Consider the following 16639-nt stretch of genomic DNA (forward strand, 5'->3'; position numbering starts at 1 on the left):
AAAAAAAAAAAAAGCAATCAACTCTCCAGCAAGTATTCCCTAATAGAAAAATTCCCTCAGCTGAAAAACAAAACCCTCCTCTTTCTCTGCAGACCCAGGAAAAAGAAAATCCTACTAGAAACGAAGTGCTGGGTTCCGCCAGAGTGGCTCAAGTTTACATAACGCTAACAAATGCTTAATTAGAAGGCTGGTGTCTCTTGCTGATTCACCATTTGATTTATTCTTTGGGAAACAAACAGAGGTACCRCTTGCTTGTGTGAGCTCCTGCAGGGTGAACAAAACCCTGCAGCACATATCTGACTCAGAAAGGGCCCCTGAGGGGAAATCTTGTTGGTCTGATGTGAAAGAGCTGCCCTCCCGTTTCAGTTTCTGGAGGGAATTAGTTCTCTACATGCTCACCCACACAAATACAAAGAAAACCTCTGAGGCTTTTAGACAAGAGATTCTAGGTCTCAGAGGTCAGGGATTTACCAGAATAAAAATTACTGACATTTTATCTAAGTATTCCCTGGGATTATATTACCAGCAGTTGGTAACTCTCTCTTTCTCTCCTTCAAATGAGCATGATGAGGAAAGTAAATTTCTCAGTCCTAGAACTGAAACAGAAAACTCACAGCCTTTCCACTCTCCGTGTTGCTGTGTAAGCATCACAGCTGATTTTCTACTGTGTTCACAAAAAGCAAGACTTCAGTTCATGACCTGGAACAAAAACTAGAAGTGACTCAGTGGTGGGGTAAGGGGACGTATCCCTAGACAGTGGAAATCCGCACTAGTCCAGTGATCACTGGTTTGCAGCAGCTGGGGCCCGGTCCCTGAGGAGCATCATTTTCTTTTGATGTTATGTGATCCATGAAAGCATCTTAAGGTCATGGAGTTGGGCATATTCCAAAAGCTAAAGACAGTCGCTTCAAATCTGAATCCCACTGCAGCACAGATAGCCAGAGTGAGCCGGCCGTTGTGTCCTGGGGATAGAGCCAGAAACTGGCAGTGAAATGAGTCGAGGAAAAAATGTAGATAAAACTGTACGGTAGGACTTAAATGTATGATGGAGGTCTGTCTGATGGGTGAACTCAGAGGGTGTTTGCACRAACACACATAATTGTGTTTGTGTCTGTTGACGTTCTGACAGGAAATGATAATCATCAAAACTTCATCGAAGGAAGGAAGATTGGGCTGTTTGATCACTGCTTTGTTTAACCCTGCTCAGAATGGGGTGAAATAACATCATGATTAGCCACACCTGAGCCACAGCTGCTCTGCRGTTTCCACTTCTGGGATCACCAAGATAACTTACGAGTTAGAGAGAGGCTGGGACAGAAAATCTCTATGCTGCAAGAAGATGTCAGATGCAAAGGGAACCTGTCTTGGATTTTACTGCCTGTCTCTGCTTGCTTTGGTCTCTGCCGGGGTGCAAAAGAAGAATTTTGCAACCTCTTCATTGATATAGGTCTATACAAAGAGACYACCACCAAAACTGGACTGACAGAGTGGAAAAGCAAATAGATGGAAGCTCAGACAAGCGTTTTTGCCCACGTGCTTGTAAAGCCTTTAGAARTAAGTTTTGTGGAGGACAGCACTGGTCAGAGATGAAAGAAGTTGAAAGGCTTCAGGTCTTTTGCCAGCCTCTGAGCCAGCCAGCTGCTGTRAGAGCCAGCCATTCCCATCTCAGGTAAAGAACAGAGTGATGCCGAGTAACAGTGAGTTGGAGCTTTGCAGACACCGGGAGAGTTAAATCACTTTTTGTAGCTTTCACAAATCAGAAGTTCACTGCAGTAAGTTACAGATCTGGCAGCCTTAAGGCTCTCCTCCATATCAGAAGCTGGTTTCCACAGCATTTTGGGGAATATGGATTGACTGGATAGGAGCTTACCAACACCTAGGAAATGTTGCTTTGGAAGAGCACAACCAGCCAGAACATCACAGCATACAGAGAAAACTGGATCTATAGAAAAGACCCCAGAGGCAGGCAGTCCCTGGTGTCTATGCAGAGACTTGTCAYGGGCCATCTGTGATGTGTGAGACATTTCTGGGGATTCAGTTCAGGATGCTCTTGCTCTGCACCTCCATGATTTGATATCTACTTTCCYTTAGGAGTTCCTGAACTTTCCACATCTGAACGTGTATGCATGCCTAACTCCATTTGCTCTTTCTGGAGCTGGTCATCTATTAGCCACACCAAGGCTAATTTAATCCCCTGACAAGTCATCTACACAAGACTCCTTTATGAGAACTAAATCTTTATGGTCCCAGGGAAAAGGTGGAGAAGAAGGACACATACCCACACAGGGTTTTGTGGCATGGGATCCCCTTTCAAATTGCAAGGCACGATATGATGCGTTCCTGGAGCCTGATAAGAACATGTTCATGCTCTAGCTCTTTGTTTGCTCCATTTGAGACAAACTACAATCCTATATAATCTACAAGCCCAGCACACACCTACATCTCTGCAAACTCTCTCCACCAGGCTCAGGGCATTTGGTTTTTCACTCTTCGTTGTTCTCCAAATCCCAATCTCTCCTTAAGCCCTTGGGTTCTGCTTGGTTACTATCACCTTTTTCTCACTCATTTATAGTCCATTTTTGACAAGTCACTCCCTTTGCTCATAGCAGCCCCTCTTCTTGTTCTTCCTCTCTCTAGAACTACCCAATGTCCTGCTCTTAAARTTGCCATTTCCCTCTTGTTACCATTTCATTGTCACAAATCCATTTCCTGATTCTGTTTTCTTGGAGCACTTGTTCTACTTTCCTTCTACTCTTCTGTTTTTAATTTCCCTTTGATATCCTTTGAGCAGTCTCTCATTTCTTGTCTGCAATAAGTCTCACATCAACCTTTAAAAGCCCATTTCTGCTCCCCCACCCCCTCCACCATGCCATGTACCTTGGTGGCAAGTAGCCTTGTCAGGTAGATCTCAGAAACCATCTTGCTGCCCCGGTCACCCTCCTTTTGGTCACCATGCTCATGGTTCTTCACCAGATGCCACATTTTGACTCCACTCTCAAGGTCAGGGGTGATCATAGGYGTACGAGAACGGAGGCTGTCTGGGCTGCCTGTATAACGGATCATGTTTTCTGGAAAGACAGATGCATGTGTCTCAGCCTTATTAGCASTTGCATTATGATCAATGAGTTTTGCCACAGAAATATGCTACTTTTCTTAATGGAAGCTTTTCATCAGACAGGCAAGAAGATGACCTTTTCCCTCTACCTGGGTTCAGTGCTGGCTGTAGGTACTTCTCCCATCCACTATATGTACTGGATGCGCACACAGATTCTGGTGCAAGGCTGAGATGACCACAGCTAGACATGAGTCCTCGGGCACGCATGCACAGCACAGACCCAGACGTCATGCTCACACAGCATACCCCCTGAGCAGATGTTAGCTGGGGTCTCCAAAGCTGGAGGGCTGTGGCAGTACTATAGTGTGCCTRCTCTCACAAGCTCTGCATTTCTATGTTAGCATTCAGTAAAACTCCATCATCTTGGGGAGGGGGAGGTGACTGAGTGCTGCAATTTACACTGAGTAATGTAGGTRTATTTCCAGTGTGGAATTATGGTGTGAACCAGAGAAGCTGTCAAAGCAGCTTTATTGACCGGGCCTTACTATCAAAGCATTAACTTTTGACTGAGTGATTTGCTCAACATAAGGGAGGTCAGCCAAGCAGGATGTGATGACTGTGTCTRTGTTAGTACCTTACGCAAGGCCCGAACATTGACCTTCAGTTGCCCATGCTGTTTAACTGTTACCATGTTCCCTGACAGAGCTTTGGTCTGGGACAACTAGCTCTGTCACTGTCAAACACTGCCAAGGGGCAGGTCAGGGGATAGTTTGGACAATTTATGATAGCCATTATGGGCAAGATCATCTTATTAGTTTTTAGCTGAACAGATGTGAGCCATACAAATCCATYCTGCTCAGCCTCATGGTCAGAGAACGGGCCATCGGCCTTTCTATGTGATAATACTGATGTGACATCTTGCTTATGTCCCCATCCCCAGACTTAGGAGGAGATGTTTCTCCTCCCTACTCTTGCCTCAAAGTAACCCAGTGCCTCCCAGCCAACTGTCCTCTTCACTCCCTGCCCAAAAGCCTTGTTTTTGTTAAGCTCCTAATAGAAAGTAGACCAGATCCCCAGATGGACCCACACAAATTTTGTCTTCAAGAACACCTTTACACCCCAGATTTCATTTCCCTCTGCCTCCAGCTGGTGGCATGTGGCTTTCCTCTCCCTCTGACCTWCCAGTAATGCTATAGATTGAGTCTTTTCTAATGATAATTAACACATGAGTGTTGCAMCTTTCTGTAGCAAGGTCTGAATCAGCCTCATTAGTACATTACCAATCTCTACATATTAATTATCAGATGGAATATCCTTTTTCTCTGTGGATGCTGTTTCCTTAATTGCAATTAACAATCACTTCTGACCCACGACGTCTTCTCCTCCCTCTGCATTTTTCCCCATACCCTCCTCCCATACCTTCCATACCCCATACAAAAAAAAAAAGGAAAAGAAATTCAACAGAAATTACACCCCCCCCCCCCAAAGTCTTCCTTTTCAAAGGTCACCGTGTCTTTCAGTAATTGCAACCACATGGCAAAGAGGATGAATATTAATAAGATTTGGTGGATTACTCATGTCCTTGGAGAAAGAGGAAGACAACTCCTCTGGACATTGAGTAACTGTACTTTTCCTCAAGTTAAAGGGAATGGGAAGGATGAGAAATGCTGTCATACATTTAAAATAACAACAACAACAACAATGAGATACAAAAGCACAACAACAACAACAACAACAACAACAACAATGAGATATGAATGCTGGACCTGGAATGGAGGGTGCTTTTACAACAGTCTCTCGTTGCAGATTACAGAGTTGCTTTTTTCTTTGCCCTCCCACATTACTATAGTGAGACATATCATGGCCTGTGACTCTACTGCAGAGAAGAAGCGTGTGTGATGGTGTAAATAAGACTCAGGAGAACCGTGTTTCTGCAGAATTTCCACTTGGTCTCTGCTTCATAGCTGTCTCAGTCTCAGCTGTCTCATGGGTAAAATGTGAAAAGCAGTATACTGCTTTGAGATATGCTGATACAAGAGCTCAGTAAGCTCCTTATTTATTTATTTATTCCAGGTGAAAATTCCCTGGGGATAATAAGACAGCTGGATGAGACACACAACATCCACATTGTGAAGAGTAGTTCAAGACAGTGCCCTATGTAAGTTATGGTTGCTTGTAGCCCAAGAATCCTCTTATCTGTGCCACAAATCTGTCTTCCTCACAGACCATACTCCAAGGCCTTTACTAACGAGAATGACTTTACTCTTGTACTGTGCTGCGTACTCCCTGGCTGCAGCTTCCTGTGCACACKCTAAGAGCAAGATTCATCCTATCTGACCATGGAATATATGTCATATAATACAGTGTTATAAAATTTAGGCAGCTTATTGTTTAGCCTCACCAAGAGTGAGGAGAAGTACTTCCCAAGAGTAATCCAGATACTTGGATCAACAGCTTGGACCAGATGTCAAAGTTTTACACGGCTAAATTCTCTTCTGCTCCAATTCCCCACCATTCCTACTAACTAATCATTGGCTTATCATTCGCTTTGCTGGTACTCAATGTTTTGTAACCAGCATGATGTTTGGGATCTCCTCTCCATTGCTCTCTCAACCTGTATCAGCATATAGGTCCTTACCGTACTTGCTAGCTGAAGTCCGTGAGACTGTGGAGTTGTTGACTGCATTGTAGGCAGTGACTTGCTTGGAGACTAAAGCTACCACAGATCCGTCTGGCACCTACAGACAAAATGGACTTTGTCAATAAATTTCTGAGAACTGACTGAAGAGCATGCCAAGGGCAGTATGAAATYAAGCAGCAAAACCTGAGCCATAAATCAGTGTCACTACAGGCAGGACAGTAATTTTGGCTCAAAGCATAAGATGCTTTCTTGAGTGGGTCTATAGACAAAAAATGGGACAAAATCTTCCTGTTACATCATTAGAAGCCTGAACTATGGCAACAGGCCAGCTGATGACAAAGCATACTCTGGCCTATGAAACAAAGCCCACTGAAAACAATGGCAATCTTTCCATCGACCTTAGTAAGACTTACGTTAGGTTCTTCATGAAGCAACTCTAATAGTCTGTAGGATACGGACATGAAGAGAATAAAAGACTTTGTCGCCATACTGTAGAGTGTCTAAGGTAACATGTAACCACAACACTATTTTAAGTCAGGCTGGAACTACCGTAGGGTTATTTTTCAAAATGGAGAAATGCCCATTTATCTGGGAGCTCAGCTGATGGAAGACTGGGATTGTCATTAAAAAAATAAAAATATCAGAGATCTCAAACTCCTTGAGCAGATCCAGACTGAAGAATCTAGGGGAGGGCTGGGAGCTGGGTAAAGCTCTAGGCCAAGAACCATCAGAGTGTGTAGATCAGTTTTTTAGGTCTCAAATCTCACAAGCTTTTTTTATACAATTACAGCCCTTAAACAACAGGATTTTCTCTAAACAAGATATTCTTGCATAATCTGGTAATGTGAGTCCAGATTTCAGCCTTACTGAGGTCCTGCTAAAATGTCTCCAGAAGCATATTTGATAATCAAGAGACAAATGAGAGAAGGGAGTTTTCCAAGTTAACTCTAAATTTAAGTCAAACCAGGAGTGGTTTTCAAGGACAAAGGAATGTAAATCCTTCTGAGTTGCTTAGGACTTGGATTTGGAGTCCCTTTCCACAGCAATAAAATTTAGTTCTAAGGTTCATCTCCTTTACCTTAACATAGCTGCTATGTAGATACCTGCAACTGTGCTAATGACTTCAAGCAGGGAGAAATAAACATTTAGGGGGAATAATTCTTCCGAGATATTTCAGACATTAAGAGTGGGATGTCCCATAAGGATGGGAAATGGATGTGACATTTTCTGTTCCTTCTAACCYGCCTGCAGGCAGTGTCTAGGTACCTAGCTCAGATGTGGATATCTACATTTTCCAGTTTCACTGATCCTGTCAACCTCTCCATACAGTCTTCTCTTTCCAGGTGACAAATGTACTGCTGGAGAGAGCTGACCACCACAGCTTCTTCCTCCTTGTTGTGTCAGAGAGTCTCGACTCAGGGACAGGAGCAGGGCTGGCATGGCTCTGCTCCAGGGTGTCACGGGAAAGCATTTCAACAGATAACAGAGCTTTCAGAAATGAGCCAGACTTTTTCTTTCTACATCTAGGCGATTCATCTGAGTCCTGTATCAGAAATGTTAACAAGCCAGTGGCTCAGAGGAGCCATATCAGGAATATCTGTGATAAATAAGACATTATAAAAAGGAGATACGTGGAAAAAAAAAATGTTAACAACTTCTAGCTCTTGTCTGTGTAATAATAATAATTAGCACTTGCRCAGAGTTTTTGATCTTCAAAGCACTACAGAGGCTAATTAAATAGCCTCTCAGCAACCATGGAAGGCAATTATTGACTCTTTGTAGTTTTAGGCCCATACTACAGATGGGGAAACTGAGGCATYGGGAATATCAGTGACTGTCCCCGTATGCTTCTTCTCGGGCCTCAGGACAGCCAGGATAAGTGACACAGAGCTCAACACTTTGGCAGCTGAGAATCTGCTCTGCCCCAGCTCATCTCATTAGCAGCATTGGGAGCTCATTGCTGGAAGTAAACAACTGGAAAAAGTCAAGAAAGAAATGAAAAATATGCCCTTGTTTTGGTGAAATAAAACACAAGTGTCCCTTCCTTCCCCCCCCCCCACTGCCCCATACACAAAGTCTTCTGGAGTCAGCCAGCAATATTTCAGTCAATTGGAAGTGAAAAGTTTTGTTTCCTTTTCAAATTACTGCCTTCTGCCTCCTCAAGTCAGCTATTAAATGCAAAAATATATATATATATATTATGAATCATAGATTGCTGAGGTGTGATCGTGGAAAGGATAAAATTGTCATCTTAAGGCTGAAGTTAATGGGGCTTTTTTAGCAAAAGAGGAGAGCACAAGTGGAGGGAGCTTTTCACCAAAACTCAGGTTTTCAGGAAATCTATCACTTCTGTAAGATATTTTTTGACCTCTTTTATGGATCTCAAGGTAATGCAKAGATGAAGGGAAGCCTCCACCAAGGAAGGTCATGTAGATCAAGATATRGATTAAAACCAAGAGTTCTCAGGTCATTGACTACTCTACTGTACCAATCTATATCCTGCAATGTTGCTTCCCTCCTCTTTCTTCTGGATAATAAGCCCCCTCCCCTTGTATTTTTATTCCTTCAATCCATCTCCATTCTACTAAAATTAAAAAAAAAGAAAAAAGAAAAAAAAAAGCTTGGATGTATTGGAAAAAAGAGAGAGGAAAGGGCTTATTTTCTGTTTGTCAACAAGAGAAATATTGACTTGTGTTGTCCTCATGTTGACCTCAACTCCCTTTCACATCCTTTGCCCACAAGGGCTGCTCTCTTCTTTGAAAGTGACAGAAGCTTTTTTCTTCCTCTGGACTCATTTCTAACGATTTTCAGGATGATTCCTATCAGGTCAGTGGGGCAGGATGGATGTACTCAATTCAAAGGCTCTGCCCAATTATTACTCGCTCAGCTGTTGTTTATTGCTGCATCTTAGAGAACAGCACTTTGTCATTCTCCTTTTAACTTTCTTGATTGAGCTACTTTCTTCCCATTCTCTCCCACAGACCTGAGCAAAAAAACAGRGAATCATGGTAGGACACTGTTTTAATTCATTGTCTGAGTTGAGTTTGTTCTGTCCCATCATGATACTTACAGCTTCCCTACAGACTATGGCCACATACAGGGCAGTCTTGTGGTGCCAGAAAGCTACTGCCAAGTGTCAGAGTTGCATCAGGCAACAGAGGAGGRGGATGTATGTTGGGCAAAGCTGAGTCCTTGGGAATGCAGTGTGGCCTTTGGGGAGGYACTAGATGAGCTGGCTGGAGATTAGTAACTCCCTGATAGGTGATCATACAGTAACAGCATCAGGTAAGTCATCCTGGCGTCTGTGGTCACATTACCTGATAGTGTGCCAGCGTGTTGAGTCTCTTCCAGTCATTCTCTATCTTGGTTGTGATGTCTTCATCCTGAAGGATCATCCTCGCCCCACTTGCCTGCCTCCACTCTGCAAGGAGAAATAGCACATTTCAATCTGCTCTGCAGACCCTCTGAGAGAAGGGTACAGAGGTTTAATTCCTGTGCTCATAACTCATGTGCCTCACACATGTGCAGCCTACTTATCTGTGAAGCAGCATGTCACAGTCTACCATTACAGTCTGGTAAGTGCCTCCAACCACATACAACACAAATGTACACATGTCCAAAGCCCATGACAGAGGGAAAGAAGGGACAGATGAATCAGGAAAGATTAAGGGAGATGGTTCAGAAAAGAATGCAAAAATCACAACTACATGGTGAAGTTATGAGTCAAGTCCTACATTATACAAACTATTTTGTTTACCTTAACTAAAATGATACTGATTTCACAAAAAGACTTTTGCACTGGAAACACCCACACACACACACACACGCACACTCAAAAATTACGTTGAACCATGTAGAGATCAGAACATATTGCACTTGCCTACAGACATGACAAGTCTGGCATTAGCTCATAGAAGTGTCTCTCTCTTGTACTGGGGAGCCCAGAACTGGACACAGGACTCGAGATGAGGCCTCCCCAGGGCTTAATAGAGGGGCAGGATCACCTCCCTCCACCTGCTGGCAACACTCTTCCCAAAGCACCCCAGGAGACCATTGGCCCTCCTTGCCACAAGGSCACATTTGTGGCTAATGGTCAGCTTGTCATCCACCAGCACTTCCAGGTCCTTCTCTGCAGAGCTGCTCTCCACAAAGTCAGCCCCCACCTTGGACTGGTGCCTAGGGTTGTTTTTCCCTAGGTGCAAGACCCTGCACTTGCCCTTGTTGAACCTCAGGAAGTTCCTCTCCACCCAGCTCTCCAGCCTCTCCAGGTCTCTCTGAATGGCAGCACAGCCCTCAGGTGTGTCAGCCACTCCTCCCAGCTTAGGATCATCATCAAACTTGCTGAGGAGGCATTCTGTCCCCCCATCCAGGTCATTGATGAAGAAGTTGAACAGGATGGGACCCAGCACTGAGCCCTGGGGGACGTCACTAGCCACAGGCCTCCAACTAGACTCCACGCCACTGATGACGACCCTCCTTGCTCTGCCTTTCAGCCAGTTCTCAATCCACCTCACTGACCACTCATCTAACCCACACTTGCTGAGCTTATCTGGGAGGATGTTATGGGAGACAGTGTCAAAAGCCTTGCTGAAGTCAAGGTACACAACRTCCACTGCTCTCCCCTCATCTACCCAGCCAGTCACTCCATCCTAGAAGGCTMTCAGATTGGTTAAGCAGGATTTCCCCTTGGTGAATCCAKGCTGGCTACTCCTGATCACCTTCTTTTCCTCCATATGTCTGGAGATGACATCCAGAAGGAGCTGTTCCATCACCTCTCCAGGGATGGAGGTGAGGCTGACCAGCCTGCAGTTTCCTGTGTCCTCCTTCTTGCCCTTCTTGAAGACTGGAGTGACATTGGCTTTCTTCCAGTTCTCAGGCACCTCTCCAGTTCTCCAGGATCTTTCAAAGATGATGGAGAGTGGCTTGGCAACAACATCTGCCAGCTCCCTCAGTACCCGTGGGTGCATCCCATCTGGGCCCATGGATCTGTGGATGTCTAGCCTGCCCAGAAGGTCTCTAATGCTATCCTCCTCAACCAAAGGAAAGTCTTCCCTTCTCTGGACTTTCGCCCTCACTTCCAGGCTGCAGGATTCTTGAGGGCTGCACTTAGCAGTGAAGACTGAAGCAAAGAAGGCATTCAGTAATTCTGCCTTCTCTGTATCCCTTGTCACCAGGGCCCCCARCCCATTCAGTAGCAGGACCACATTTTCCCTAGTCCTCCTCTTGCTGCTGATGTATTTGAAGAAGCCCTTCCTGTTGTCCTTGACATCCCTTCCAAGACTCAGTTCCAACTGGGCCTTAGCCTCCCTCGCCGCATCTCTACATACTCTGACTGCATTCCTATAATTCTCCCAAGTAGCCTGTCCCTTCTTCCACAGTCTATTTTCTTCTTCTGTCTGAATTTGGCTAGGAGCTCCTTGCTCACCCATGCAGGTCTCCTGCCCCTTTTGCTGCACTTCTTACTCATAGGGATGCACCGCTCTTGAGCTTGGAGGAAGTGATGTTTGAATATTAGCCAGCTCTCCTGGACCCCCCTTCCTTCTAGGGCCTTAACCCATGGGATTCTTCCAATCAGGTCTCTGAAGAGCCCAAAGTCTGCTCTCCTGAAGTCCAGGGTTGCAATCCTGCTTGTTGCCTTAATTCTTTCCTGCAGGATCCTGAACTCCACCATCAAAGTACACAGTGGAAAGGTCTATACAAATAGATAACACAAGGGGTGGACCACAGACCTGAACAGAACAAGGCCTAGTACTTTASCAATACTAGTTATTCACAGTGTTTAACTCTTAGTTCACCCTCTAACTCTGTTCTTTGTCCAACTTGCTGGTTCCAAGACCAACCCTCACTATGTAATGGAAGCCAGTGTGTGTCACTTGCCTTAGGGATGAGAAATGGTTCCTGTTCACTTTCGTTTGGCAAAATAGACACAACACTTTGGGGTATCTGAGTCTAACTGTCAAGATCTAGCCACAGCCAGAGCTCCCTGAGTAGATCATTGCCTTGTTTAGCAAAGCACCAGACACTGTTCTAGGGCTGGTTCATCTCCTTCAGCATTCTTGTAACACTTCTTGTCCCTGGAGTCCTGAGTAACAGAGAGCAGAGGAAGCTCTCAGCTCTAGCTTACAGCAGAGACACAACCAAGAGAAGAGCCCGAACCAGAACCAACACTTGCTTCCTGGAGTATGCTACCTCCATCAGCCTTTGGCAAAGTAGGTGTGGGTAAAAGGGCTCCTGTTTCCAACTACTCTCAGTTTTCCAGCCTGTGCCCCAAAATGCCACGTGCTTCTCTCTTTCGGCAGGACTGGACTGCTTTGTCACTTCCCAGGGCACTACCTTTCACTTGAAGGATGCTCCATGTGGAGGACTGGCATAGCTTTCCTAACAGTGGACTCACAGACTTGCCCATAGGCAAGGAATGCATAAGCAGAGAAAAAGGAGAGAAATGTAATATCACTTAGAGACACCAGGCATGGCTGTGGCTTAGCCAGAGACAACCTGAACCATCTAAAGTGTCCTCATTGATGGTCATATCTCAGTCACAACGACCCAGCCACATACGGTTTAGCCACAGTCCAAGCAGAAAGTCTATTCGTTTGCTGGAGTTAATTAAAATGAACTCTTAGTTATGGAGACATCACCTGCCACCTCTGCTTATTGCTCCTAATATAAAAATGCAAAGACCGTTGCAAATTTCTTTTGGTTTCAGCAATTTTCTTATCACATAATTAAAATGTATTGGGAAAGTCGCCCTTGCCTTTATTATTCATTTAAATTAGCAGGAAGAGGTCAGCTGCTGTGTTTATTGCTGAGTGTTTCTTTGGCTGGAAATACTCAGAGTGTAAGTAAAGGTTATAGCAGCTAAGCACTGATCCTAAACTGCTCTTCATTTACTTCAGCTCCTTAGATCCTCACCTACATTATCCCTGTGATGTCTAAGGGCGACGCTCTCAGGTCATCCTATGTGGATTGGGTTCCCAGAAGCTAATGGGTCCCAAATATCTCTTAGAAGAGCACAAAACGCTGCACCTTAGGCTTGATCAGGCAATGGTGCTCTTACAAAGTGCTCCAGTGAGTGCACACAATGATGGAGAATTGCTGGTCTGACTCCACACAAGACCCTCTCCTGTGCAAGCCAGAGAGGTCAATTCCCCACAGGGCAGATGCAGAGCTTGTGGCTTCAGTGTTATACTCTTCTTCCCTTGACCAAGTACAAATTATTTTATTGTGCAGCTGAGTGCTGACTGGGAAAKGTCCCCAGCTGTGGTCACCAGACTCTCTACGGGGCCCTCCGCTCGTCCTGGTTTGCCTTATAGGAGTTCTGCATACTCCCTTGCTCTGCAAGTGCTAAAGTGTTCATGCTGGTCTTTTTAAATAAATGGAGAGGCTGGGAGAAGGGGCAAAGGAAGAAAAGGTGACCCCAACACCTGTATTCACAGTGAAAAGGGAAAACTGTAGCTTTGTCCTTGCTGGCAGCAGCACCCTGTACCTCTCTCATCAGATCTGCACGCTCCTCACCATGCTGCCACAAAGGAGAGACACACTCCAATCCAATTTGTTACACTTCCACCTTCCGGAGACATGGAGGGAGAGGGGGAGGGAAGCTAAAAATCCCATTATCTTTATCAAGCCTTCCAATCAGGAGCAGYGGTAAATGCAAACTCAGGAGACAGCTGCTGTGAAGCCTTTATATTTCATTCAGCTGATAGTGTATCTTTTTATTGCACGCAGGAATTACTTCTTCTTTTTTTTTTTTCCTTCTTTTAGAAACAACCTTTCTGCTCAACTTGAATGGGAAAAAGAAATTCCAGGGCCAATTGACAAAGAGGGGCTTGTCTAAGCTCTATCAGTGCCTGGCTAGGGGATGGCTCTATAGGTACCAGGGATATGCTGTTCTGCAGCTTGAATCCTACTGAAAATCTTGCACCTCCTGTGTGCCTTCTCTCTGATCCAGGTGACCCTGAACATGCTCATTGAAAAAGAGAGAAAAGTTCAGTGGAGAGATGATTTTTTTTTCCAGGGCAACTGAAATACCAAGGTGGATGGGAGTCCTTTCACCTCACTCCAGATGTTTTTACCAGAGCTAGTCACCATCAGTTACCATATCCTTAACAGGCACTTCCAGGTCATGATGYACATGATCCATTTTAGTCATTCATACATGCTGTATTATGTTTCCCAACCTTTTACTACAGACCTTAAATCCACCATAAAGGGCTGTGAAATGTGTCTGTGACTGGTCATGTGCAGCAAATGTGTGTGAAAGAAATACATCTGGCTTACTCAGGCTCAGTACTTATTTCATGATTACTTGTGCTTGTGAAGGATTAGTTTGAAGAGCCAGGCGGCCGCTTTTAGTCCTGCGTTCCTAGAAGTATTTTATCACTTCCCAATAGCTTCCACATGAGTGACTRATTGGCACTGGTAACAGCAGAATAAACTTTCGTCTGTATGTTGCAGGTTCCAGTATGACCAGGTGGCTGGGAAACAAAGATGGATAAGTTGCCTGCAACTGATGACCTATAAGAAATGAACTGGGAACTTCAGTTGCAGTTTTAAGGTGGAGAAAGGACCATAGCAGTTTGCAGGTCGGGGGAAGAGAMGTTCATATCAAAATGCATAGACAGAAGGTGCTTGGAAATTTTTTTTATCCTGTATTATGTAAGTGGTCTGCCCTACTGTATATGTTCTAGAGTTTGATTCAATTTAAATGGTTTCTAAACTGCCCACCCCAGTATGGCACCTCCAGTGAGGCATACTGGTGAGGTGATGAGAGCTTGCCCTGGTGCGGTCATACCAAAGTGGATACAGAAGCAGTGCATGGCACTTGGCTTGGCAGCCCCCAGCACCCCAGCAGTCCCTTTCAGGAGGCAATCAGAAGCAGGGAGAGTGGATGTCTCGGTGTGGAGCCAAATTTCTGTTTTGTGATTCTCACACCTTAATACGTTCCCAAAGAAGGGGGATTTTATTTATGATGAGGACTTTAAAAAATAATAACAACACGAATAGCCACTATAGAAAGAAACCTTTACTCAGAGGGCTGCAATTTGGATTTTGGACTGAAATGTAACTTCAGGGTGTCCAATATAAGAACTTTCAGCTGACAGCCCCCACTATGAGTCGTCTGGGTAACTGCAAAACATTATGACATTTGTGACACATACAAGTCACTCTGCCTGCAGCTACCCTGCATTTAACTACTCAAAATAACTCATTAGCTTGTTTGCTTTCTTCCGTGTGAACAATCTGGCCTTAGTATGGACAGAAAGCCTAGAAAATGGTCATGGTAATAGAAAACGGTGTTGCTGTTTAGCAAGCCGTTGATTTCAAGGCCGGATTGCAATCATATGCTCTCTCCTGCTGCTTAGCCAGGACTGACAGGGCTGATTCAGCAGCTCTTGCAGCCCAGGGCAGGTTGACCCTGAGAGCTCTGTGCTGCTTTCTGAGGGACATCATCTTCCTGCTCTCCCCAAACCACCTTCGTTGTGACCAAAGGATGCCACAGACCAACAAACATCTTTTCTGACAAAGAAGATGGACTGGAGTTGTGGTGGGATGTGCATGTCCTTTCACACCTTCTTCACTCATGTCAGTCGCACTCCTCTCACCTTGTTGGAAGCTGTGCTAACGAAGCCTGAAACTTTATTGCTGCTGTTGCAGATGAGATGCTTTTTTCTCCCAACAGCATCATGAGTGCTATTTTTTATATGGCTGCTCATAAAATGGTCTCCTGTCAGTAAAGACAAACTTGTGCACATGCTCACGAATACTTTTGGGACCTCACTGGTCTTTAGCACCACTTAGCAGGTCAAAAATGTTTGCAGCAGTAAAAGCAGTAAAAGGCTGCCCAGTTGTCAGGTTCTCCATTTGAGGACTCCCCCCCCCAACACATAAACACTCTTCTGTATTTGGGAATATGGGTCAGATTCAGAACAGCTCATCTCTCCAGGCCTGACCATAGTTTGGACAGGGAGGTGGGTTATGGGGCTCTGTGTCGAGACTGTCTCTGAAAAAGCATAGAGAAGGGAAAAACCACCTGCTGTCAGTCATCAAAGCTGCGATAAAATCTGTGGGCTTCAGTTTATCCCTTATATTTCCAACACGCTGGTGAAATTCCTGCCTCCCAGGGCTCACACGCCATTCAGTTCCCATAGCAGGGCAGACTACTTTCTGCCCACACCCAGACTCAGGTTCCAAATGTGTCTCCAGCACTGCGTACATCAACGGATCCAGCCATAAACCCTGTTCCCCCAACTATGACGCCCTGACCCTCTACTGTTTTTGGCCTCAGGCTCGCACTTGCACTCTCCAGTTCCCTGCTGGCTCACAGCAGCTCCAGAAATGTCTTGAGTCCTTTCTTGATGATGTATATGATTTGTTCTTTATTACTGCTGTTTTTGGCAGCTTGTTTCATTATTTTAACTGTCTTTCATGAGCAAAAATCTTACTGCAATTTCTGTCAGGAGTCCCCTTCTGCCCTACATAACGCACACACATATACACACTTAACTTTAATCCCTGGCCTCTCATTTCTGCCTCCATTATCGCAGTGAATTGCTTCTTGGCACTAGTCCATTCCTTTTCCTTTTGGTTCCTCTTCTACTTCGCAAGGTTTTATAGACTCCATCACTTTCCACTCAATTCTCTTTCACTGAAGGTCATCAAAGGCAAATTCTGGCTAATCGTCTTGCACAGTGCAGTTCCCACCTCCATATCAGGCATCACAACACTGTCTCAAGTAGATTTTTTCTCATCGCTTCGTAGTAGCCTCCAGGTATTGTGTCAGGATTTGCATGGTGACCCAATATCAGACACCTCACTCCTCCCACTGTCCTTGCTTCATATTTTGTGCAAAAAAAATGATTTTGGACTCAGAGGCACCCCTATAATGGGTGGTACATCTCCCTGTATGCCCCAGAGCACAACTGACAGGAAATGTAGTGAAA

At 44.9% G+C, this 16639-nt stretch overlaps 1 protein-coding gene across 1 annotated transcript in view; it reads right to left on the reverse strand.

Annotated features, from left to right (window-relative positions):
* Nucleotides 1-16639, reverse strand: part of PLXNA4 (plexin A4) — a 439477-nt gene that overhangs the window by 22330 nt on the left and 400508 nt on the right. Inside the window, exons 25-27 of the mRNA XM_085299727.1 lie at nucleotides 9014-9117; nucleotides 5694-5793; nucleotides 2878-3068 (exon numbers count right to left, since the gene is read on the reverse strand). Of these exons, the coding sequence (XP_085155853.1) occupies nucleotides 2878-3068; nucleotides 5694-5793; nucleotides 9014-9117 (395 nt within the window). The remainder of the gene's footprint in view (nucleotides 1-2877; nucleotides 3069-5693; nucleotides 5794-9013; nucleotides 9118-16639) is intronic.

Source organism: Rhea americana, unplaced genomic scaffold, assembly GCF_003343005.1.
Source record: "Rhea americana isolate MKP2758 unplaced genomic scaffold, rheAme1 scaffold_1, whole genome shotgun sequence".
Taxonomy (NCBI): Eukaryota; Metazoa; Chordata; class Aves; order Rheiformes; family Rheidae; genus Rhea; species Rhea americana.